We start from the raw sequence: 25261 nt of genomic DNA, 5'->3' as shown, positions 1-25261 counted from the left end.
AGATAAGGGAACTCACAACTATTTCTGATAAGTTTAATTATGACAATAAATAAGTGATTCCAGGTTAGTAGATGCTAGTTCAGGTAGCAGGTCAGCCAGAGGGTTATTCTGACTTTCTGTCATGTTTTGTCTTTAAGGAGAAGACAGGTTTACCCTGGGGAAGGTGTAAGATTTTCTATTGTGTGGATTTGAAATAGTGTAGACTGAGCCAAGGACTCAGTGGCAGATTATTCATTTATGTTCTTCATTTGTGTATTTCTAAGAGTTGGCATAGTGCTTGTTTGCCCAACAGACATTTCAGAGGTCCTCATAGAATTGGGGGTGGGGTAAACTCTTCACCTTGCGTTCCCCTCATACCATACTGAGATTACTCTCAACAAACTCCTCCTCCTCCCACTGCCACAGCAGTGGTTAACCTAGGAGTATTTTCTTCTTTATGATCTCATCTCGAATTTAAATCAAGAGTGATCTTTCCCTATTCCCACATACACACACCCGTGAAATTTATCAAGCCATCTGCTTACCGAGATTTCAACATTAGGCCTTAAAATCTCCAAACAATGAACCATTTCCTCACAGAAAGGAGGAAACAATGAAACAGTCTCAAATTCAAAACAAAGTTTATTGCATGTGAAAAGCAGTCAGGTGGAGATTAAGTAAAATGATCAGGAACCATGAAAATACACATTTTGCTATTTTCTGTCCTGTCCCAGAAGAGGATCACTCACTCTTCACTCTCATGGACCACCATCTGCAAAGACAGTGGGCATTTAGTTATGTCATATGACAGAGACATATTTCCTCCCACTCCCTCTCCTGGAAAGCATCAGGGAACTGCTTGCTTTTACGTTTCAGTAGGACATGGGGTATTTTTTGGACCTCAGGAGAATATACAATTGCATACATGGAGGAACTCACCCATAGCATGAAAAACTGACACTCGGAGAGAACTATCCCCATACGCTGGGGCTTCCTACCCACAGGTACCTATTTACATGCAGAGTGACTGAAAACAGTACCAGCAGAGGGCACTTGACAGACCTCAGTGGGAACTGTTCATGCCTTTCCAGAACAGTGTTTGTCTTTTATTATGACTTACAGGCCTGGGTTCTAGCAGGGCTATGCTCAACTAAGTGACCTTAAGCAAATCCCTTCCCTGCCTGAGCAGAGGATCAACCAGTTCTACAGCTGAGGGTTCTCTAAGGCCCCTTCCAGTTCAAAAACGTCTACATCACCCTGGGTTCTCCCCAGGTCATCCAGGCAGCTGCAAGTCCAGCCCACATCTGCTGCTCACCATCAAGCTCCAACAGAAAGCACCTACCCTGCTGGAGGTGAAGTCTCGGGTCTTAGCACGAAGCTTATTGACTTGAGATTCAGCAATGTCAGCACGTTCTTCGGCCTCCTCGAGCTCATGCTGAGCTTTTCGGAACTTGGTGAGATGAGCATTGGCTTGTTCATCCTAAAACCAAAGAGCCCAGGCAGGTGAGATCAGCATGCTCCTTCCTTAGAGCTCACCATGAAAGACAGACCAGGCTGCTGTTCTAATCATCAACATGTCTGACTCACAGCCTCCTCAGCCTGCCTCTTGTAGGACTTGACTTTCACTTGAAGTTTATCCACCAGATCCTGTAATCTCAGCACATTTTTCCTGTCCTCTTCACTCTAAAAATTAGAACATGGGAATGTAGAGTTCTGTGAGGTCTGGCTAATTTTCTGGTGCTGAAGTGTGTCATCCTGTTGTCTGAAGAGAGACCCCAAGGTGGTGTTCACACTTTACAGAGGAAACAAAACATCTCCGGCTTTCTTTCCACTTACCTGGTAAGTTAGCTCCTTGACCCGCCGCTCATACTTCCTCAGGCCCTTGACAGACTCGGTGTTCTTCTTCTGCTCCCCTTCAAGCTCAAACTCCAGCTCTCGGATCTGAGGACACAGTTGGGAAGTTAGTCTGGAGCTGGAACACCAACAGGAGAAGCCAGAGAGTCTGTTTATGTTGAAGTCCTTCCTGCAAGTACCCGAGTCTCCAGTTTCTGGATCTGCTTCTTCCCGCCCTTCAGGGCCAGTTGCTCAGCCTCATCCAGACGGTGCTGCAGGTCCTTCACCGTCTGCTCCAGGTTCTTCTTCATCCGCTCCAGGTGGGCGCTGGTGTCCTGCTCCTTCTTCAGCTCCTCAGCCATCATGGCTGCCTGAAAAGCAAATCATACCCACTAAGATGCAGGCAAGGATCAAGTGCTTGGAGCTGTTGAAACCAGGTTAAAAGGAGAACCAGAGGCCCTGCTACAGAAAAAGGATAGTAGGTGAGATGAGTGAGCCCACCTTTCCACAAGGGAATGTGAAATGTGCTACACAGGGCATGGAAAAGAACCTAAAAAAGGAAACTTTCAAAGACTTGATGAGAAATGGTTTCTTTCTTTCCTTAAACTGGACTCCTTGGAACTCAGCCTATCTAAGGAAATTATTATTTTTTTTGTTATCACCATGATCACCAATATATTTCTTCAAAGGAACTTGAGACCTAGAGAAGACTGATTTGGTACCTAGCACCACAGGTTTGGAGATAGAGAGATTAAGGAAAGGCCTCTAGAGAGTGAGCGTGAACCGGCAGGACAGCAAACTTGTTGCAAGGTAATGTTTTCTATCAGGCAGCTGATGGCGCTGTGGGTACCATAGCCACTGGAGGGGACGTCTGAGATCCAGAAAGGTGCTCCTGGGAGCAAAGCTGGCTTCATGTGAGGTGAATTTTGGTGGGATACTGACATCTGATAGTTTGGAATAAACCATATGTTGAAGGAAAAAAAGAACACAGCTTCCCATGGGCATAAAACAGAATATAAACTGTCCTGGTCTGTTTTTCCTATGCTCCCTTATTTCTCATAGCCACCTTTTAAATGTTCACGAGAGGCCAACGCTGACTTCAAGGGAGGTGGGCAGCAGCGCATACCATGTGTGCCCTGCGGGAGGCCCCCAACCTAGCCAGCGGGAACTGTGTCAGGGTTGGGAAAGGGCAGGGGGCTTTAATGACACACAGTGTAGGCAGTTGCACAGGAGCAGGAAGGAAATGTCATACATCAGTGATGGCCTTCTTGGCTTTCTCTTCAGCGTTCCTGGAGTCCCTGCTGGCATCTTCCACTTCACTCTGCAGCTGCATGAGGTCTGTCTCCAGCTTCTTCTTGGTGTGGATGAGGCTAGTGTTCTAGGGGGAGAGGCACAGGTGTTGTTGACCAGGCAGTCTGAGGCTGAAACCCTTCCTCCCGGCCTCCTGGTTCCCCACCTGGGTGTGCAGCAGCTGCACTCTCTCGTTGGAGTCCAGCAGCTCCTGTTCGGCCAGCTTCCGAGCCCTCTCCGTCTGCTCCAGAGATGCACGCAGCTCCTCCACCTCGGCCTGCAGCAGGTTCGCTCTGCGCTCCACAATGGCCAGCTGCTCCTTCAGGTCCTCCTGGCCCCGGAGAGCGTCATCCAGGTGTAGCTGGGTATCCTGGCCAGAAGAAAAAGGAAGTCTAGTTGAAATTCAGGCTTTAGGACCATAAGCCTTGTTGATGACTTTGAGTGCTTGAGGCTGGAAGAGGTTTCCCACCAGGGAGTTATCTCAAACCTTCAGCTGGCCCTGGACACTCCTGAGGTGCTTCAGGGTCTCTGCAGCCTGGCGGTTGGCGTGGCTCAGCTGGATCTCAATTTCATTTAGATCCCCCTCCATCTTCTTCTTAATCCTGATGGCCTCGTTCCTGCTCCGCACCTCAGCGTCCAGGGCACTCTGCATTGTCTCTACTGTTCTCTGGTAGTTTCTCTTCAGCTGCTCAGTCTCTTCATCTTTCTCAGCAATCTTTCTATCAATTTCTGATTTCATTTGTGTCAATTCCAGCTGGATTCGAAGGATCTTGGCTTCTTCATGTTCAAGGGCAGCCTTTAAAGAACAAAAAACAGAACTAGCATCAGTGATGGTAAAGAGCCTGCTACACTGCCCTACAGGGTAATAAAGCATCAATAGAATATTCATAACTCTAACTCTGCAATTCAGAACCATCTTTAAAAAGCAAATTCCTAATTTATCTTCAGTGCAGAAAAATGTTTCATTGCTATTTGTTTAGATTATACTATCAAGAAATAGTAACATTTAAATGATCATGTTTCTTAGGAGTGTAAAACACTGTATGGATATTTTTAATTCATCTAAGATTTTATAAAATCTTGTTTTTAGACCTATTGTAGTATATTGATTTTTTCCAATAAATTTGAGACAAATCACAGTATCATCTCATTCAACCTCACAGTTACACTGTTTGATAGGAAGAGAACAGGCTTTGGGACTGTGCTTTTTAAAGAGGCAAAAATGAAGACAGAGTGGGGCCAGCTTGCCTCCTGGGCTGGAGCTGCAACAGGACTGCCTCTGCTCCTGCTGCCACCGCCTCCCTCGCATCCTGCTCACCTCTGCTTCCTCAAGAGCCAGCTGGACATCAGATTTTTCCAGCTCGATCTGCTTTCTTGATTTCTCCAGTTCATGGATGGTTTTACCATTTTCAGCAATTTGTTCTGTGAGATCTGCTATCTCCTCTGCAAAAAAGAAAGTTAAAGCTGCATTTGAACACCTGGGCACAGGTTTCCAGGCATCCTAGACATCAACTGAGTCCTTTTTAACTAGTTTGTTATCACTGTAAGAGTGCTGTTTCCTACAGATAAGATACTATATAGAGAAATACTGAAAAATATAATAACCCTTCAGATGATGAACACTCTCTGTGCATGCATTAATGCACATGGGTGGGGGGAATTTGAGCCTGAAGTCACACCCTCTCATACTGGGAAGGGGATGTCAGATGCTTTAAAACTGCTTACGCTCCAAGTTCTTATTTTCTCGTTTCACAGTTTCAAGCTGGTCTAAGGCTTCTTCATAGGCATTTTTCAATTTGAAGAGTTCAGTGCTCAAGGAGCGGGACTCCTTCAGAGACGCCTCCAACTCTGCCTGGCTCTCCTCACACTTGGTTTTCCATTCAGCTAGCACCTGGAATACCACAAGAGAGGTTACCACCACTTATTAGCACTCTTTTTCCAAGCTTCTAACCAAATAGAACCATTAAGGGAAATCCTCAGAGTTTGTCCTTTGCCTAGGTCCTTGTTCTTGATTAATAGACTAACCAGAATTTTGGTCTGTAAATTTACTCAAGATCCATGATTGATCAGTAACAGTTGTCTCCAAAAAGCAAGGATTTAGCTGGAAATAACTCTCCCTTTCCTAATATAAAAATGACCCTGTATTTTAAAATATTTCATTAAAACTTTGGTTCAAGTAAACCTATATGCCCTACCAAAAGGGGGGCTTCCAGAAAGCTTCTCTAGGGGAGTCAAGTTATATTCATACACATTCAGCCATCCAGACAGACCAGCAGCGTAGGGGAGGAAAGATATTTGGGGATGAATAACATTGTAGAAATGGGCTTGTCTCCACTGACAATATTTGAAAGAAACTTGCACCCCCATCCCATTCCCATTTCATTTCACAGATGAGGAGACCACAGGTCAGTGGAGCCCAAGGACTTGCCAAGTTCACAGTGCTGGTGTGGGGCAGGACAGGGACCGAATCCCCTCCTTCCATGACTACAAGGTATTCCCTACAACACAGCAGTCAGCCAGCATGAAGCCAGCCCCACACCTTGTCAAAGTTCCTCTGCTTCTTGTCTAGAGCTGCAGCCATGGAATTGGCTCTCTCCACATCAACCATCAGATCCTCGACCTCCCCTTGCAGCCTCTGCTTGGTCTTCTCTAAGGAGGCACATTTCGCATTCACAGCTTCCACCTGTTCCTCGGAATCCTGAAGGCGCTGAGCAAGTTTTTTCCTTGGAGAATATGAAAGAGAAGCAGATGCTATTTAAGTTTCAATCCTCTTGAACATCACTATTCATCATGTTGAAATCACTAATCTTATGATTCAAATGCCCATTTGTTTTCCTAAGCCCAGGAGAATTTTCTGGCTGCTAAAAATCAGTGATCAACAACCTGCCTTGTCTCTAATTAAGATCAAAGTTGTCTATCTTAAGTAAATGTGCTAAGATCAGGTCCCTCCAATGGCACAGCACTGCATTAAAAAACATGAGATGGGAAGACATCTAGTCACAAAACAAGTTTATTCCCAAGTAGTTCTCACATCAATGCTCTTTATCATATGATCACTTAAGGTAAATAGAGTCACTCACTTGGCCTCCTCCAGCTCCTCTGTGCGCTGGATGGCATCCGTCTCGTACTTGGTCCTCCACTGGGCAACCTCACTGTTGGCCTTGGACAGCGCCCTCTGCAGCTCGGCCTTGGCTTCCTGCTCCTCCTCGTACTGTTCCCGCAGCAGGTCACAGTCATGGCGGGAGGACTGCAGGGCATGGGCCAGGGCATTCTTGGCCTGAAAACATCAAGAAAGGGGGCAGTCCCCAGGGGATTACTATTTTAATGCCACGTGCATGGTGCAATCCAAGTACTCTCCTACCATCACCTAATGAATGAAGTTGCCCTGTCCTGCCGGCGGTACTTGAAAATCAGATCACAGAAGCACTCCCTTAGGGGACGCACCTTGCTCTCTTCCTCCAACTGCCTCTTGAGCTCCTCTATTTGCTGGGTGAATGCTTGCTTGCCCCTGGAAAGTTGGGATACTATACTTTCCTTTTCCTCCAGCTGACGACTCAGTTCACCTGTGTCCAGAAAGAAACGTTTTATTAATTCATCCATGAATTTATTCATTTACCAAACTCCTACTGTGTGTAAGATTCTGTGCTAAGATCGGGGGAGAGAATAAATTATGAGGTGTGGTCCTTTCTTAAAGGTGAAGGAGTGAGTCCTCCAGAAACAAAGTGAAAGCACAGCCATACAAGTACTGCCATAAACAACTAGAAATGTGCAGTGGCTTTTGTCGATAAAACCCATGAGGACAGTTGTAAGTGTGAACATGATCAGGAACACCTAAAAACTCCCCCAGACCTTCTGGTGGCTGGTGTTTCTGGCTGTTTGTTGATTCATCATCAAGAGAAATCGTGCTTTCCCAAGAACTTGGTATCTCTAATAATCTGAACATGAACCCTTGGGTGAATACAGTGAGTTCAGGTTTACATGCTTATATGGAGGTAAGAGGAAAAAAGGTGGGGGTGAGAGGCTTTAGGACTCTTTCTAATACCAAGATTATTTCTGAATGGCAACCAAACTTCTTGTCTTCATTGTCTTGGTTGTGGCTGCTAGCAAAGGATGGATGCACCAGTGATGATGATGGGTTGCAGAACCAGCACTGGGTGAAACCACATTTCTAGGTGGAAGCCCCAAATAAAATAAAGGTCCCCAATATTCTGATTATACACACCAAGGGACTATACAAATTGGCCATGTTCCTTTATTTATTGTCTGGACTGCAGACAATCTAGCAATATGCACAGCAAGGAGAAGGGCCATGGAGATTGGTTTTGAGAATGGGTCATGCCTTTCAGACTCTTTTGAGGCAAGGTGACATTAATTCGGAAAGAGTTAGAGCCAGGTAACATTTTGAGGCCCTTCTCTTTCTAGTCTCCTTCTTTCTGTCTTCTTGTTACTAAATTCTCAGTGTCTACCTCCTTCAGGATATTTTGAAAGGCTCTTTTTCTGAGATATTCTAATGGTTTCTCTCCTGGAAAAGGTGCTTTAGTAGAAATTCTCCCCCAAATAAATAGTGCTCTTTAGTTTTGACCAATTGTCCCTCTTAGGGCTGCATGAGGTGTTGCTCCTCCCATGTTCCATCTCTCACCAGACTCAGTCTGAAGACGAGACTTCTGTGTTGTCAGTTCACTCAGGGTCCTCTGAATCTCCTCATTCTTGCCCCTGGCCTCACTTAACTGATCCTCCAGAGTTCGACATATTTTTTCCAGATTTGACTAAAGGTTTGACAAAGAAGAGAAAATTAAATCAGTGCTGAGATCTGAATGACCCAAAAGGTCTCTTGAATTCCAAGTGTTGGGCCCCATTCTGCCCCGATACCTTGGATTTTGACACACTCTCCACATTGCTAGAGAGATCGTCGATCTCCAACTTGAACTCGCTTTTCTCCTTCTCCAGCTTCTGTTTGACCCTCTGCAGGTTGTCTATCTGCTCCCCAAGTTCAGCCACACTGTCCCCGTGCTTCTTCCTCAGGGCGGCCACCGTGGCTTCATGCTGCAGGGTGGCCTCCTCCAGGTCTCTGCGCAGTTTCAGGAACTCGGTCTCCCGCTTTTTGTTCAGCTCTATCTGGGTGGAGGTAACGCCTCCAGCCTCCTCCAGCCGCTCGCTCAGCTCCTCCAGTTCCCGGGCATAGTCGCTGCGCTGTTTTTCTGTCTTTGCGCGAGTTGCCCTCTCTGCCTCAATCTCTTCTTCCAGCTCCTCAATTCGAGCCTGTGGAGCCAATTATCCCCAGAGTGACTCACTCTGAATGTCAAGAACAGGCTAGTTTCCATTCCTATTGAACAAGCCAATCCTGGGACTCCTCCCAGAGAAATATGAGTATTGCTAATCTCCTTTGTGATGACGTTTTTCCTGCACCAACGTGGTCATTACCCTGCAGTGATCAACCCAGGATGTTGTCCATTCAAGGAAAGGTTGACTCAAAATAACTCAGTTATACATTTTATTTTAAATCACATGAAAAAATTATTCACAGTGCTTTGTCAGCCTAGCAGAAAGGAAACCACCCAGGAGGCAGACCCTTGGTGCTGCCCACTGGCTCCCATTGGCTGATAGCACAGAGAACCCAGCCCATGGTGAGGAACCCACACATAAAAGAAAAATCCAAAACACCTCCTACCTGTAGCTCTTTGATTTTCTTCTGAAACTGGAGGCCCAGAGTCTGTTCATCTTCCACTTTGCTCTGCAGTTGACTATATTCAAAGTCTTTCCTGTGAAGGAAAATGTAGAATGTGTAAAGAAAAAAATACCCAGTAAATTGCAAAATTGAAATCAGTGGTCTTAGAGCATACTTCTTGAGCCTTTCATCCAGCTGTTGCTTATCATTCTCCAGATCTAATATGGACTCATGGGCAAGCTTCAAGTCTCCCTCGAGCTTCCTTTTGTTCCTTTCCAGGTCTACACGGAGCTTCTTTTCTTGTTCTAGGGAGCTTTCCAGCTACAAAAGGCATGGTTTCCTTTTGAGAACAAATGCTTTACACTAGAAGATTTGGGGAGGCTCTTCCAACCCAGAAGTCCTAGGACTGCCAATAACAGCATTTACTTACATCATCGACTTGCTGTTCCAATTTGCTTTTGATTTTACTCAAAGAATTAACTTTGTCTTCTTCAGCTTGGAGATCATCCAGGGCCTGCTGATGGGCCTCTTGGAGGGCCTTCTTTTCCCTGGTTAACTTTGCAATGGTTTCATCCAACCCAGCGAGCTCCTCAGTAAGGTTTTTAACCTAAGAAGAAGTCATAAGCAATTGTAAAAGCAATACAATTTGGTTTGCAATGACAACATCAAGCTGGAAAGGTCCACAAAGAGAGTACCTTGTTTTCTGTGGCATGCTTTTCTTTTTCAACCTTGGCCAGTGTCAGCTCAAGGTCATCGATGTCTTTCTTCAGTTCTGAACATTCATCCTCTAGTTTCCGCTTCTTGGCCGTCAGCTCAGCATTGATCTCTTCTTCATCCTCAGCTCTCTCACTCACCTCCTTGATTTTGGCTTCCAGCTGGAACTTGGCTTTGATCAGTTGATCACATCTTTCCTCAGCATCCAACAAATTTTCACTCTCCTTTAAAACAAAAGAATCATGATTTCCTTTAATGAGATAAGGTTTGTGACAGTCCAGCAGTTTGTTATATATGAAGTTCTTTATGAAGCATCTAAACTAAAAAGCAAAAGTCCCACCAAAATTCTAGTTTTCTTAAGTAACAAAATCTAGAAGGAAAGTGAAAACAAAGGTTTCTAAACACATACAGCTTGTACTTGGAGCTGCAGGTCATTCTTCTCTTGCACAAGAGTCACCAATTTTTCCTCCAATTCCTTCCTTTTTGCCTCTGACTTGGCCAGTTCATCTTTGGTTTTCTGAAACTCTTCCTTCATGGTGGCCATCTCCTTCTCAGTCTCTGCACTCTTGAGAAGGGGCTTGATCTTGAAGAACAGTTTCATCCAGGGCCAGTGCTTGACGTTCATGAATGAGCGAATATTGTACTGAATGCAGAAGATGGACTCCCTAAAAACAAAATATTGGTTATTTCTAAGAGAGATCCTCCACTTCCTCAAAAAAAAAGCACACATTTAAATAAAGACCCTGTTCAACCTTCTCTGCACCATCTTCTGGAATTCCACACGCATGAGAAACCCTCTGCACACAGCTTGTGTCCGAGTGATCAGTTTGGCCAGGCGGTCATCACGCATTTCTTCCAGCGTTCCCAACAAGCCAGCTTTGAAGAACACCTTGCGGGGGTGGGGGAAAGGCAGGGAGGGCAGGCGGATGATGTGAGTAAGTGTTCCGGAGAAGTCTAAGAGGGCCCAGAGGCCAGCATCTGTCAGAACTGATGCATTACCTTGGTGTGCCCAAATTTGTACTGAGTGTGGTCAATATCAATGGATGCCAGCAGCTTCTCACAGGCTTTCTTACTATCGATGAACTGTCCCTCAGGGATCGCACTGGCATTCAGCACTCGGTATCTGCCCGTGTGAACACAGAAACAATCAGAGGCTGTTGGCACGAACACAAACCTTGGAAACTGTCTAGTTCAGGTGTCTCTTCCCACAGGCAAGAAGCCAAGGTCCAGAGAGGGGAAGAAACTTGCTCATAATCACATTGCTGGATAATAGCTGAGAATCTAGGCCTCTGGATCCTTAGTCCAGGTCTTCTCTGCCATGTGCAGTATGTATACTGTGGCCAAGTGGTAGGTTATTTTTACATCAAAGTCCATAACTATTCTGTTGAAATGGGTCTTTTTATCAGTATTTTTCACTCTTAAATTCTAGTACTTGCACCTCTTATCAAGAATCATATAAACCAGAGACATGGAAATGAAGAAAAAACTGACAGTGACCAGAGGGGAGGGAGGAGGGAGGGAATAGGGGAAAGAAGGGGAAACGTCATCGTCATCTAGGAACAGGTATAAATGACCCACGGACAAAGACAACAGTGAGAGGGAGGGTCGAACGTGGGAGGTGGGGGTAGGTAGGGCAGGGGAGAGTAATAGGAGGAAAATGGGACAACTGTAATTGAACAAGAAAAATAGAAATTTAAAACAAAAAAATAAATTACATAGAACTTTTCATGACGCACCTTTGTTTGAAGTCCCCGTAGAGAATCCGATTTGGGAAGCCCTTGCGGCAGATGCGGATGCCCTCCAGGACCCCATTGCAGCGCAGCTGGTGCAGCACGAGGCTGTGCTCCATGGCTCCTGAGCAGAAGCCCAAAACCTCAGCTCCACCCACAATCCCCTACAAATGGACCGCCACCCAGAGAGCAGCTGGCATCTTACCTGGGGTTTTGGTTTCGTTGGGAATTATACAGCGCACAAAGTGAGGGTGAGTAGTTCTTAAATTTGACATTAGCTTGTTCAGGTTTTCCTAAAAGAAAAAGATTAAATTTGATAGCCTACTGTTAGCTTTTATAAACATAGAGATACACTGTAATGAAAAGTAAGATATAGTATGTTTTACACTTACCATGAATTCTTAGGAATAATAAAATTATTAACTCATTCTTTTAATAATCCTATGGCTAGAGGTGTGGGCAAAAAATAAATAAATGAACCTATATAATAGTCCTTTGTGTTACAGTGAGCCAGAGACAAAATAGAAAAGGCCCTCTGATCTGAAATTAACTCAAGAGATATATCCAGCCCCACTGGATGAATGAGGTGCCCTGCCTGAGTCCTTCAGACAGGTCAGAAAGTTCGTGCAGGGGTCTCACCTCCAGGCCAGCTGATGCAGCTAGTTACAGTACAAAGTGATGCCTGAGTCCTGCTCCTCCGTCTGGTGGACCTCACTTAAGTGTCACCAAACCAGTGCCCAGCTTCACCAAGTGACAGTAATCCGGTTAAGACCACATTACTGTTCTTGCATAAACAAGTTTAGAATCTCTACATTGCTCATTGTGCAATGACTTAAACCAGCTATGGCAAAAATACTTGCATGTTTCTTACCCTGAAAAGAGCAGAGACAGTTTGGAAGGAAGAACCCTTCTTCTTGGCAACTTTCTTCTTTCCACCATCAGCTGAAAGAAACAACATTGTCCCATGCTCGTTAGGAGATCAGTGGAGGTTTTTCAGTCCTGTGGACTGAGCTGATAGGAGGAGGCACAACTATAGGGCACTTTGGGGAGTTAGTTACCATCCGTGGTGGCAAAGGTGGCATAGAGGTGTGCCAGGAGCCTGTTGGAGGACTTCTGGTACAGCCCAACAACCGTCTCATTGAGGGGGTCCTTGTTCTTCTCCAGCCAGCCCGAGACGCTATAGTCCACAGTGCCTGCATAGTGGATCAGCGAGAAGTGGGCCTCGGCCCTGCCTTTGACAACCTTGGGCTTCTGGAAGTTGCTGGACTTGCCCAGGTGCTGGTCATACAGCTTGTTCTTGAAGGAGGTGTCGGTGGCCTTGGGGAACATGCACTCCTCTTCCAGGATGGAGAAGATGCCCATGGGCTAGATTTAGGTAAAATGCACTTGAGATAAATAAGAGCTGTGGGGTGAACACCAGAGTATGTAAGGAGAGGTCACCGAGCCGATAGGATAGGGTACCTTCTCGATGAGCTCAATGCAGGCAGCCAGGTCCATCCCAAAGTCGATGAAGGTCCACTCGATGCCTTCCTTCTTGTACTCCTCCTGCTCCAGCACGAACATGTGGTGGTTGAAAAACTGTTGCAGTTTCTCGTTGGTGAAGTTGATGCACAGCTGTTCCAGGCTGTTATACTAACAACAAAATATAATGTTCGTGTGAAAAGTTGGACTTCTTTCAAAATCAAAGACTCATCCACTTTCTCCTCATTACTCAAACTCTATAGTTAGCTCATTTATGCTTTCAGATACAGTCATGTTCTCCAGCACCTGGCTTAGAGCGCATCTCTCCTTTGCAGTCTTCTCCATACTTCCAGGGGGAAGGAAGATGCTTTTCTTGCTCCCGAGATCCCCTGGTCTGGGTCTCTCCTGTGCACTGAGCACAGGCTGCCTTATTTTGTAGTTACTCTTCAATTTGCCTTACAAACTTCTTGTCTTCCTCTATAGACTACAAGCTCATTTTTTATTTACCTGCATGTCTTCTATCTGGTAGACACCAAATACACACTTTGATGAATAGCTATGTGATTTTAACCCAGAACCAATAGGACATTTATGTACAATATTGCATAATTGGCTTATTATCAAATTCTCCACATGCCTGGTCTCTCTAAGTCAGTAATTACATTTTTTATTCATTGAAGTATATCCTTTTAAAATGGCACTTGGCTGAAGTACTCCCCCTCTTAAAATAATACAAATCCTGCCCACATTCTCTTCCACCTGATCCACCCTTCATCTAGGTTTCCCACAAAATATGACATTTTAACATGCTGGCCACCTTGACATCTTCCCTAGAAAATTGTGAAAACCAGTCCCCTTTTGCAATGCCACATGAAAACATGGGTATAAACACACGAACCTCAAAGATCTCGAAGCCTGCAATGTCTAAAACTCCAATGAAGTGTTGTCTTGGTAGCTTCGTGTCCAGTTGCTGGTTAATGCGAGTGACCATCCACAAGAACAACTTTTCGTAAACAGATTTGGAAAGGGCATTCACGGCATGGTGGACCTATTGGGAAAGATCAGCAGATGAGTCCGAAGACAGTGGCCATCGTGCACCTATGTCCCTTCCCAGCCTGGAAGTAGTTGCTTACCTGATCCACAGTTTGACCTTTGGTAACATACTCATTCCCAACTTTCACCCTGGGGAAGCACAGAGCTTTCAGGAGGTCCGAAGAGTTCAGGCCCATCAGATAAGCCGTCTTGTCAGCCACTAGCAAGAAAAGGAAGATGATTACAAGGGGAAACTACTGATGCTTGACAAAGTAAAAGAAAAAACTTTAAAAATCATCCAGGTGTTGCAAAGCTGGGCGAAGTCTGTCTCATATCTATAAACTGTTTATATGTGGTCAATGGAAGCTAAGTCACTCAGAGAATAGGACAGATTTTATGAAAAGGCAAGATTGGGTTCCAGAAAGCCCTGATCATTTCTCATTGTGTCTGAAAGAGGGCCATTCCAGTGATTCAGCAAACTCAGGTGCAACAGTGCCTATAGGTATCTGAGCCCTGGAGAGTTCACTTCCCCAGGTAGAAGGAAGATGAATCACTCTCAAAAGAGGCACCAAATAACCTCAGTGGAACATACCCACCCAACCTTGGCTTATACCCTGTTGTGGTGATTTTGTACCTTCAGTGCCATCTGGCTCTGCCTGCTCCTCTCGCTGCTTCTGCTTGAACTTCATGTTCCCATAGTGCATCACGGCTCCCGTCAACTTGTAGAGTCCAGATTTCTCTTCTGGAGTGAAGCCCAGAATGTCAATGGCACTCTGGCATTGAAAGAACAGCATGTCAATGAGCTCCCGTCCAATGACCAAGGACGGGCACCCCCCCTTCTTTCTGTCCTACTACTGACATCCGTAGCCAGCAGCTCCTCGGCGTCGTCGATGCTGGCAACCAGGATTTCACCCTGGCTGATGAAGGGGTAGTCGTAAGGGTTGGTTGTAATAAGCAGCAGCTCTGAAAGCAGTGAGAGGAGGTCACATAGATGCAAAGAAAACACCCACCCCATAGATTTGAGCTCCCGTATTCTGGTTTGAAACTTTTGCTGCTGGAGCCCAGATTGAATTGAGAGTTAGAAATCTCTTTTAAACAGCCTCATGATACTCAAGCTATGACTGAATAGAAAATGTCCAGAAAAGACTGTGCCCATGCATTGTAGACTAAGAACCCCAAAGAGAATGCAGTATTCAGATTCTCTTGCCTTGCATGCAAATGGTGCTTATTGATATAGGTTTGGAGAAGTTAAAAGGGAAAACTGGCTTAGTGTTGGTCAGTAGTAGGAGTGGCTTAGTGTTGGGAACAGGTAGGAGCCCATGTTCCCACTGAGGGAAGCACAGTTTAAAAAGCTGCAGCCTATTTCCAGGCTTGGGACCAGAAGGTTGAGCAAACACTCAAAGGGCAGGGAAGATGGTATGCATAAGGCCCATGTTAGGTGCAGAACAAAGTGCAGGCTGACTATCCACAGGCTGGAGTATTCTGATTTTGGACTGGTCTCAGCTTTAGTGAAGGGTTGGTTTCTGTGTCAGACACAAGGCGGCGCTAAAGGACAATTAAATGCTTAGTCGTTCAGAAGGTTTTCATAAACCAATGATAATTCAGTAATGGTTTAATCTCATCAGTTGTATTCGTTTGTTTGGGTTTTTTTTTTCTTCCCAAATTGGCATGTCCCTGTCAATAGAGCTACATCGCATTTCAAAAACAAACTTTGTTGTCTGTGGAGGCCCCTATGCCCTACTTGGTCCAGCGATGTCAGAGCAGAAATACGGAAAAGACCAACCCCACTGGGGTCTTGCTCACCTATGAGTTCAGGCTTCTTGTTTGAAAGAATCTGGTAGAAGATGTGGTAACTTCTCTCAGCCTTCAGCTGGAAGGTGACTCTAGATTTTTCCAGCAGATCTGTGAACACAAACACAGGACTGTTTTCCAAATTGCTCCCACTGGCCTGAGACATCATCTGATCTCGATTATCTACTTACAAGTTTCAATATCTGCAGAGGCCAGCTTCCCCGTGGTACCGAAATGGATTCGGATGAACTTGCCCTTGGAGGGAAAGGAAAACCAGCATTTACCATGGCTCCAACTATTCCTGCTAGACTCCTGGGTCATGTGAACAGAAGATTTATTTCCCTATAATTTGAAATTAAATAGGCCCTCCTCTTTTCTCCCTTCTTCTCTTACCAGTTTGATATACCTTCCTTTTCTCCACCCCTCTACTCCACTCTGCCTCCAAACCACCCCACCCCAAGCAGTCAACAGAGTCAGAGACTGATTTTTTTTTCAAGTCAAATATCAAACCATATCATTTCCCTGCCAAAAGAATTCTTCAGCAGCTCCCTAAGTGAAATCCAAACTCCTTCTCATGATCTGCAGATGTCTGCATGACAGGTCTCTTTCTGCCTCTTCCTTCACCTCATGGGTGCACCCCCCACCCACCTCTCCACACCCACTCAGATCCTCTTTAGGTCCCCTGACTAGACCAGGCCTTCTCCTTCTTCAGAGGCTGTGCGCTTGCTTTGCCCTTTGTCCTTCCCCATCCTGCAGAGCTCCGGGTCACAGCCCCCACTTCTACCTAGAGGCCTTCCCTGCCCACACTGTCTAAAGGAGACCCTGGCCTCAATTACTCTAGCACTGGCCCTGTTTATTGAACTTCATGTGGATGTTTTGTTATCTGAAACTATCTTCTTGGTTTGTTTCATGCTTCCACTGCCTATGCCCCCTGGACTGTAACCTCTCTAAGGACAGAGACCTTGCTCATATTGTAGGCCACAGAGGAAATCCCAGCGTAACTGAACTCAGACTCACGAAGCGAGAGGAGTTGTCGTTCCTCACGGTCTTGGCGTTCCCGAAAGCCTCCAGCAACGGGTTGGCACTGATGATTTGGTCTTCGAGAGTCCCCTAGTACGTGAGATCAAGGGAAGAAGAAGCAACAGAAAGACAGTAAGCAATGCTTCCCAGCTCTGCCTGGTGGTCACAGCAAAGCCAGTCCCTCCCTCCCTGACTCTGCAGCCTGAGGATGAACCAGACCAACAGCAAGTCTCGTTCAAACACACTTTTGCCTTTTTGTTTTATTTGGCTATAGTCTAGTGTCTTGACTTAACATTCTTTTACAATTTCTGTTCCTTGATTGTCCAGTCAGTTAGGTTGTCTGATTCACTTCTAAATGTTGCAATTTTTTTGTTTAGAAAGGTAACTACAGGCTACAGTTTTCTCAAGTGGGTGGATGTGACTCTCCAATAAAAGAAGCAGCTCTCTGATTCTCCTGAACTGACCTTTCTTGGAGGCTTATTTTCAACCCCCACCCCCCACCTGCAAAAAAAGGTAGGATCTTGTCCTCTATACAGGGTCATCTAAGATCACTGGTTGTCCTTCCGGATTTTCAATCCTGGCCTGCTGTCCTTTCCTTAAAGAAGGGGATAATTTGTGGCTTCCCTCCGCTCCCTCATCCAGAGTTAAAGGATGGACATGAGAGCACAGTGAATCTTCCTCAACTCCATACCTTCATTTTGGAGTCCTTTTTCTTGGCAAGATCTCCAGTAGCTGCAATTGTTGCAAAGTACTGGATGACCCTCTTGGTGTTCACCGTCTTTCCTGCCCCGGATTCTCCGCTATTTGGAGAGATGAAAAGAGAGAGAGGGAAAGAAACAAATTCTATTAGTGTAACTGGTGTCTCCAAGATGTCACACAGAGACCTGGACATACTCTAAGCCACGTCAAACACACATCTACTGAACGAGTGTGAGAGACCACACAGAGAGGCAGGGCCCAAGGGGGACTCCACAGCTGAGCTGACCAAGGATGGGCACTTCCAGTTTTCTGGGACCTTCCATGTATCTCCTTGCCCATGCCCCAATCTACCTTTTCTCCTATGAAACTGCTTTAGGCCTTGGAAACTTACGTGATCAGAATGGACTGGTTTTCACGATCTGCCAAAGACAAAAATAAAATAGAGTTGATGGCAATATAAAAAGAGCTTCCCAGTTTTACCCCACTTCTCGGGCAGTCCCAGTTCAATGCACAATCCCTCTCCCCTCTGATAGTTTGTTAGTCCTAGATGGGAGCTTGAGACTGAGATCCAGAGAGGTTGAGACCCTGATTAAACCTGGCCACTGGCTTCTGACTGTATTAGGTTGAATCACATGAAATTGTCAGCACTGTTTTTGGCCCATAGAAATGTTACTCTCATAGGGTTTAACCAACATTTGCATTAAATGCAAACTCTTCAAGAGGGCTTGCAAGGGGTTTGCGGATCTGGCCTCTTTCTGCTTCTCTGAGCATCTTTGCCCCCTCTCCTTTGCATGGAGGTCACAGGCCTGACAGGCAGGCTCAGGACCATGGGGCACTTCTCCGAGTCCTGTGCAGTGCCTGCCCCACCACTCCAGGCCTCCTCCTCGGAAACCTACCAGTCAGCATGAACTGATAGGCGTTGTCCGAGATGGAGAAGATGTGGGGCGGGGCCTCCTGGCGCTTTTTGCCTCGGTAGCCATCCACCACCTCGGGGTTGTACACCGGCAGCCACTTGTAGGGGTTGACGGTGACACAGAAGAGACCCGAGTAAGTCTGTGAAAGAGTAGAAAACACATATGTGTGTATATGTATGAATCCATAACACCTTATGTCTTTCTTATTTACCACTTTCCTTTACAGTATACTACTAAAGGAGGGGAGATATAATTTTTACTTATAGGTGAGGCAAGTGAGGCTGGGGTTAGGAGGCCATATACAGCTGGTGAGTGACAATGCTGAGACCCAAGTCTTTTCTGCAACCTGCTTGCTCTTCCTGCTGCCAGCCCCTCTTCTTCCAGCTCACCTTCTTCCTGTCCCATTCATCTCTCGCATTCTGTCTTTCCCTCCCCCCCTTTTCCCATTTCTCTTCTTAGCTTAGTCAAACACTAATCTTTCATCCACACAAGCATCTGCACCCCCAGCCCAGCCAACGCGCCAGGAAAGCGCTGCCCGCGTGGGCACAGACATAGATCATCCAGGAGGTGTAGCGGTCCTTGAGGTTGTACAGCACGGCTGGCTCGTTCAGGTGCGTCAGCATGGCCATGTCCTCGATCCGGTCGAACTTGGGTGGGTTCATCGCATACACATCCTCTGGTTTAACCACCAGGGTCTGAAAGGGAAGCAGTGCAGTGCTTACCAAAGGTTCTCTGTGAGGTTTGCCCACTGCAGACACCTGTTGCCCAGGAAGAGGCCTGTGAGCCGAGAAGCAAGCGGAGAGAAAACGTGAGGGAGACAAGATTGAGGGCAGCTGGCAGTGGCGGTGACAATGTGATGTGTTTCTATCATGCAAGGCTTTAGTTTCTTCCTCTGTGATGGGTCTCAGGGCAGGGAAGGATGACAAAAATGAGGACCCAGCACCTCTGCAGAAGGATGCAGGGGATGGTGCTGGACAGGTGCAGGAAGAACTTTCCCACTCGGGAACACTAGGTGGCCCCAGACCCTGCTCAACAGCAGATGGGCCTGTTCCAATCTACTCAGAGAACTACGAGTGCACTGGGGTCCCTGAGACAGGGATGGAAGAGAAAGGAGGAGGTGGCACTGGAGCAGCAGACTGGCACCCACAATTACCTGTATTCAGAGCTCTCTGAAAGCAGCTGTCCAGCCCCCTACCCCGAATCTTGCCCTTTCACCACCCTCCCACCCATGCTTGTGAAAGAGAACCTAGCCCCACCTCAACCCCTCCCCACCTCTCTGGGGTCAGAGTGTTACACACAGGTAAAGGCCCCATGAGGCAAAGCAGTGGTTCCCAGCACAGATAGTGTGTTTGTCCTTCCATGGGGAGGAAAAGCCTCTCGCCCTGTGCCCTGAGGCTCCCTCAGTCAGGCACGGGGGGTGTGGGCCGCCCTCTTCACCCTGGACCTGCCCTTACTTCCTTTCTTGCTGAGACTTCCTTTGAAGATGAAGCATAGTCCTGTCCCATCTCTGGACAAGGCCGTGGGAAACCTCCCTTTTCCTGCCTTCAGGCAGAGATTCACTTAAAACACCATGTAACCAGCCCTCCTTGGAAATAGTGGAAACTGTCTCAGACTGTCCTTCTTTATGTCTAGTTTCCATCTTCCCTGCTGCTTTGTAAGCCCAATCTTAGCTCCATTACCTAAATATACAGAGAGCCCCACTCTGGAAGGGCCAGTGCTCACTAGCCCTGGAGGGCAGTGAGTGTTCAAGGCCTTTTCACACCATGCCCAGCTTGGGCATGGCCACCCGGGAAAGCTGGGTGTCATTTCTTTTACTTTTCTCTCTCACATCTTCTTTTTCCTGCCTTTATTTTTAACTTTCCTGGAACTTTCCAGATTCTTCTGGTCTGAATTTCAGAAAATAGAGAAGTCCAGAATTGCTCCTAGCAGTCCCACAGTGACCCTGGCCATGCTGGGCACATTGCCCATGGCCTTCAGGACAAGGGGAAGCTGCCATTTCGCAAAGAGCTTGTCTTCAACAAGGGTCCCTCACTGCTCTCCTTACTTCCACAGTTAGACAGGCACTGCTAGAAGGATTAGGGGGAAACCTAAGCTACCAAAGGAGAGCACTGGACTCCCAACTGCACTCCCTGGGGACGCACAAGCCGGATACCTCTGACTCAGGAACAGAGACAATGCACCTGAACAGGAACTGCCTCGATCAGACACAATCAGGCTTTCTCCCATCCAGCAGTTCGAGGTCAACATTTGCTCTGCTTTCTCCAAGGAAGCTAAAGAGCGACACTGGGAGACACCTTCCAGTGCCAAAGCCACATGGGGCTGGGACCAGGTCCAGGGCTGGGGCGGGGGCACACAGGGACTAGGCCACTGTGGGAGCAGGCAGCAGGCCTGCAGAGACGGGGGCGTGGACAAGGCTTACGCGGTTGTCTTCCGTGTCCACCGTGACCTTCCCGTCCTGGGTGCTCTTAATTCTCCCCTTGGCATATTCTTCCTTTGAGTCAACCACAAAACAGTAGGTTTTGGCGTCAAAGGGCTGGTTCTGAGCCTCGATCCTCTCCTTTTCCGACTTCCGGAGGAAAGGAGCAGCTATGCCGAACACTTCCATTTCAGTGTCGCTACTCATGGTGCAGCTAGAAGGTAAACCCAGTGGGTGAGCCCAGCCCTCCCCCACCCCTCCTCTGGCCCTCATCCTAGCAGCTCCACCCATAAGCCTTAAGAGCTGGGAAAATCAGGTAAGTTCAAGTCTACCGGGTGGCTGTTCTGTGCAAAGGTTGTGGCCCATGCCCTCCATCATCTGAGGCTCAGATTGGTGAAGGGCCTAGAAGTGAGTGCAGCTCTCTCAGAACCTCACACTCTTTAAAATCCAGGCTTTGCCGAGGGAAGCTTTAAAAATAAATAGTATAAAAAATAAAGGCCATTCGCCCTGGCTGGGTAGCTCAGTTGGTTAGAGTGTCGTCTCGATACACAAAGGTTGCAGGTTCAATCCCCAGACACGCCACATGAGAATTAACAAATAAATGCATCATAAGCGAAATGACGAATCAGTGTTTCCCTCTTTCTCTCCCACCTTGCTCTCTCTCTAAACCCAATAGATAAACAATTCAAGAATAAAGGTCATTCTCAAAGAGATTCTGCTCAATGGCAAGTAGCTAAGGAATTTTTGAACCATTTTTGAATCCAGGTGGCTACCTCCTCATAGAAGGAAAACGGCCATGCTTCCTTCGTGGCTGAAACTAGAAGCCACACTGGACCCCAGCATCTTACTGGAAAGTCTCCCGAGGTGCTGCCTCCTCTGTTCCTCTCCAGCCCCCTGGTCCTTGCCTGAGCTCTCTTAGACTTCGTGCCCTCCAGGCCTTGGGGAGGTGAGAGGAACCGGTAACCTGAGATCACCTAGAGATTCCCACTAGCCCTGGGACATGGCCAGAATTCTCACCTGAGAGACACACTCACGGGAGGAGAGCAGAAGGCCACAGCAGCTGTGGAAAATCAGACCTGCAATAAGTACACAAAAAGAAAACTTGGGTCCCGGCAGGTCTGGTTCAGCTTCAATTTGCCTCTTGATAAATTAATTAAATAAGGAGAAAGGACTAATAACTTAAAAAGAGCCTTACCCCAGAGACAAACTGGAGGAGCAAGTGGGACATGACTCACAGGTGAGACATTAATGTAGTAAAAGCCCACAAACCTGGCTTCTACCAGCTCACCATGTAATGTCCTTCAGTCTGCAATGCCTCCCACTCAGAATTGGGCAATAAAAACAGAATCTCTGTTTTAAAAGCTTGTGGTTCCAGGCCTGGGTCAGGGAGAAATCTCTAAGATCAGCTAACTGACGCCCAGACCGTGTGATGATCTTGAAAGAGTGGGACACGTGACAGGCACACAGCCCAGGTGGGAAAGGTGAGGACAGAGAAAGGCACAGAATCCCAGGGTGCCCTGCTCTGCTCAAAGAGGCAAAGGGGGAACGTGGTCATGGGGGACAGGCCAAGGTCCACGGAGTGTCCGGGGGGATCCACCCATGAGGAGAGTGGGGAGGAGAAAAGGGCCTGAAAGATCTTTGCTTCAGTGGGCGCTGGAGGCAAAGTATGGGTGGGCATTTGGGTCTGGAGAGATGTGGATCCACCTCTACCTATCCTTAGTGAAGCTAGGAAGGGCCCTGGCGCATAGCACTTGGCCCCAGCGAGGTAAAGCGCCAGCGATGCAGGAGGGGCTATGACTTACCTCCGCCCACAAGAGCAGCTACAAAGGGGCTGCAGCTGGCCTGGGCTTTTATAGGCCCCACTAACCCCCATGGCTCATTCCTTTTCTATATTTGGAAAGAGAATGACGGACACCACAGACTGAGAAGTGGCTCCTTCCTCACGTTTTTTTTTTTTTTTTTTTTTTTGAAGGGGGGGTTGTTGCCAGGGGAAAGGTATTTATAAAGAAATGAGCAGGATCATGGCCACTTTTCCAACTCTAGAGCACTGGGAGTTTGGGGTGCCTTCTTCTGAACACGGGGCCGGTGCTCCTTTCCTCTCTGTGAGGGCCTGACCCACTGCAGAGGCCCTGCCTGGCTCCCCACGTGGCCGCTGCCCGGCCTGGACATCAGAGCGAGCCCCAGCCCAGGGTCACAGCTCAGGCAGTGATTACCTTAGAAACCTCCTCATGTAGGAAAATGAATGAAACAAAGAGTTCCGATCCTCTGGAATTTTGAGTAAGACTTTTGTCACAACACAGGGTTGTGACAGAGCTGTGTGATTATAAAACAAGCCAAGAACAACAGGAACAATAATAATTCTTTGGCCCTGCCTCCCTGCCTCTGCCCACCTCTTCTTCACCCTCCTTTTACTGTGTAACTTTCTGTTTCATTAGTATCATTGCTAACTTAATTCTTTCTCAAGCACCAGTAAGACCAATAAGTAAATCAATGATGGGGAGCCATTCCACCAGCCAGTACGCACAGCAACAGCTGCTTAAGGCCCTGCTGTTATTAAGATGCATTACCAATTAGGAAAGACCAGCTGCCAGCTTAGATGAGGGGCAGGGGAGTACAGTGGTGGCCTACAGAAAAAGGGGGTGTGTGGGAGGTGGGGTGTCTAACAAATGTGGTTGTTTCTAAATCAGGTTTGGAAAAAGAAAGCCTCAGAGAAGAGTAAGGGTATATATAGTTGAAGCTTTTGCCCTTCCCCATTCTACTTTGTGTTTGTTTTCTCCCGTTTTTCCCGAACCAGTCTTTAGGCCAGTGGGCATGCTGCAGTTGTTAACTGTAAATAGAACTGTGTGTCCACAGTACTCACTCGAGGATAAAGACTGGGTCCTTCCACCTGCACCAAGCACAGCTGTGGAGCCACTCAAAGAGGCGAGAGTCCCCCTGATGAAGGGACATTAATTAAACCCTACTCTATGCTGGCACCCATACAAAGCACTTCAAGAAGATTCAAAAGAAAACTATTATAAATGATGAGTGGATTGTTTTTAATATGTGGGCATTTTCACTTCAAAGCGATATGTTCATTAAGTGCCTGTTCTATGAAGGCCAGGCAAGGTCAGTGGCCACCAGGGGCGAGAGTGGGGAAAGGCTGCCGACCCACTGGCTTGCTATAGGATGCTGCGTAAGTCTTTGTGCCATTGTCTGGCCATCTCCTAGGGAGGCCTGGTCAGGACAGCCACAGAACAGGTAAATGTCACCTGTGGGGGCAGGTGTGAACAGGTCCCATGGGGCCAAGGCACACTGCAAGGGTCTCTGGCTACCTCAGGCAGGCTGCGGGTAGAGAGCTCTGTCTGGAAGGGCTTTGTGAGAGGGGGGAGATGAAACATGGGTCACTTTGAAATTTTCCTTTTTCCTTTTTGTTTAGAGAGAGAGGGGGGAAGGTATTGGGAACCACCCTGCCTGGTTTCAGAAGCGGTAACACCCCCATGGCTAAGGCTGAGTGAGCAACCTTGGGACCATCATGCCACTAAGGAGACAAAGCTTATCTCCCTGGCAGGGGTGCTGCCTCTGCCCCTTTTACTTCACCCTGCCTGGCCCCCAGTGCTTGATTGGTTAGCCAATGACGGGTAAGATTCCTCAAGGGAGGGATGACCTAAGACAGACATGATAACTGGGGGCCCCCAGGGAAGGACTTGGGAGCTATAGCAAAAAGGGGTGATTGACCCTTGCCCTTCGGCTTTGACATAGCCTGAGTCCTCATAGCCTGTCTGTGAGAAGTCTCCTAATCTCTTAGCTGCCTTACTTCCCCTGCCTGATTTAAGCCTAAAACAAGGACAGTGGAATGTACAGCCCTGTGCTGGAAAGGGCGGGTTCCCCAGGGTGATCAGGCCTAAGAAAGGATACATAAACTCCTGTGAAACCTGCTTTGCTAAGAATGTCCTCAATTAAATGATAAGGGTCCAAGCAGGAAATGAGTTTGTTTTCCAAAGTTTTGTAGCCTTTTAGCTAATAGTCCCTGCCTCAGAATAAACCCTAGTAGTTCTTTGTATGCTGTCTATTGTTTGATCCTTACTGCCTGACAATGATTAATGAGCTTTACCTGTTTTCCTGTACAAAATGAACCCAATAAAAGCCCACTGAGGAAAAGGTTCTTTGTCCTTCTCCTTTGAGAGATCGGCCACCTTTCCTCCCCAAGCAGATCATATCTTGGTAGACTGATTCTCATCCATGGAGACTGGGGGTAGCCTGCAGTGGGAGCCTTCCCACAGGAAGGGAGAGAGGAAGATAAGGGGAGGGGAGAGAAACACTAATGTGAGACAGAAACATCGATTGGTTGCCTCTTGTATGCTCCCTGACCAGGAACCTAACCCACAACCTAGATATGTGCCCTGACCCAGAATTGAACCAGCCACATTTTTCTGTGTGGGATGATCCCCAAGCAACTGAGCCACACAGGTCAGGGCTGGATTTTTCCTTTTCATCACCAGTTTACCTATCTCTCTGTGTAACCATATCCATACCCACCTCCAGGAAACTAAAGGGACATATTCCACACAGGGTTTTTTTGTGTTTCTTGTGAAAGAGCACCATGTCCTATCATGGAGCCCAAATCAAGCTCTAAGATGGCTGGCCTTCCAACCCAGCTTCTCCAACTTTACCCATCCCTCCTCTCCCCTCGGGCTTCTTTATCATACAACCACAGGGTGTCCTGCTGGAAGACTGC

General features: G+C 47.1%; 1 protein-coding gene across 1 annotated transcript; it reads right to left on the bottom strand.

Annotated features, from left to right (window-relative positions):
- Positions 1 to 603: 603 nt before the first annotated feature.
- On the bottom strand, positions 604 to 22364 carry LOC118974616 (myosin-3). The gene is made up of 41 exons (XM_037028107.1): positions 22347 to 22364; positions 21562 to 21620; positions 20548 to 20758; positions 18680 to 18823; positions 18111 to 18267; positions 17606 to 17633; positions 17207 to 17315; positions 16513 to 16605; positions 15687 to 15750; positions 15508 to 15606; positions 14564 to 14667; positions 14339 to 14477; positions 13806 to 13924; positions 13571 to 13720; positions 12673 to 12843; positions 12270 to 12576; positions 12083 to 12153; positions 11417 to 11504; positions 11218 to 11335; positions 10481 to 10604; positions 10234 to 10370; positions 9891 to 10146; positions 9463 to 9705; positions 9198 to 9374; positions 8943 to 9088; positions 8771 to 8861; positions 7972 to 8361; positions 7742 to 7868; positions 6547 to 6665; positions 6183 to 6379; positions 5642 to 5825; positions 4828 to 4993; positions 4421 to 4545; positions 3590 to 3898; positions 3269 to 3472; positions 3065 to 3190; positions 2013 to 2183; positions 1816 to 1920; positions 1567 to 1662; positions 1322 to 1459; positions 604 to 751 (listed from the first exon to the last, which is right to left on the bottom strand). Exons 3-41 carry the CDS (start codon positions 20749 to 20751, stop codon positions 725 to 727), a joined length of 5823 nt encoding a protein of 1940 aa, XP_036884002.1. The 5' UTR covers positions 20752 to 20758; positions 21562 to 21620; positions 22347 to 22364; the 3' UTR covers positions 604 to 724.
- Positions 22365 to 25261: the final 2897 nt, after the last annotated feature.

This window comes from Sturnira hondurensis, unplaced genomic scaffold (genome assembly GCF_014824575.4).
Source record: "Sturnira hondurensis isolate 20B ecotype Veracruz unplaced genomic scaffold, ASM1482457v3 Scaffold0019835, whole genome shotgun sequence".
NCBI classification, from domain to species: domain Eukaryota; kingdom Metazoa; phylum Chordata; class Mammalia; order Chiroptera; family Phyllostomidae; genus Sturnira; species Sturnira hondurensis.
This window is presented reverse-complemented; position numbering and strand designations above follow the sequence as displayed.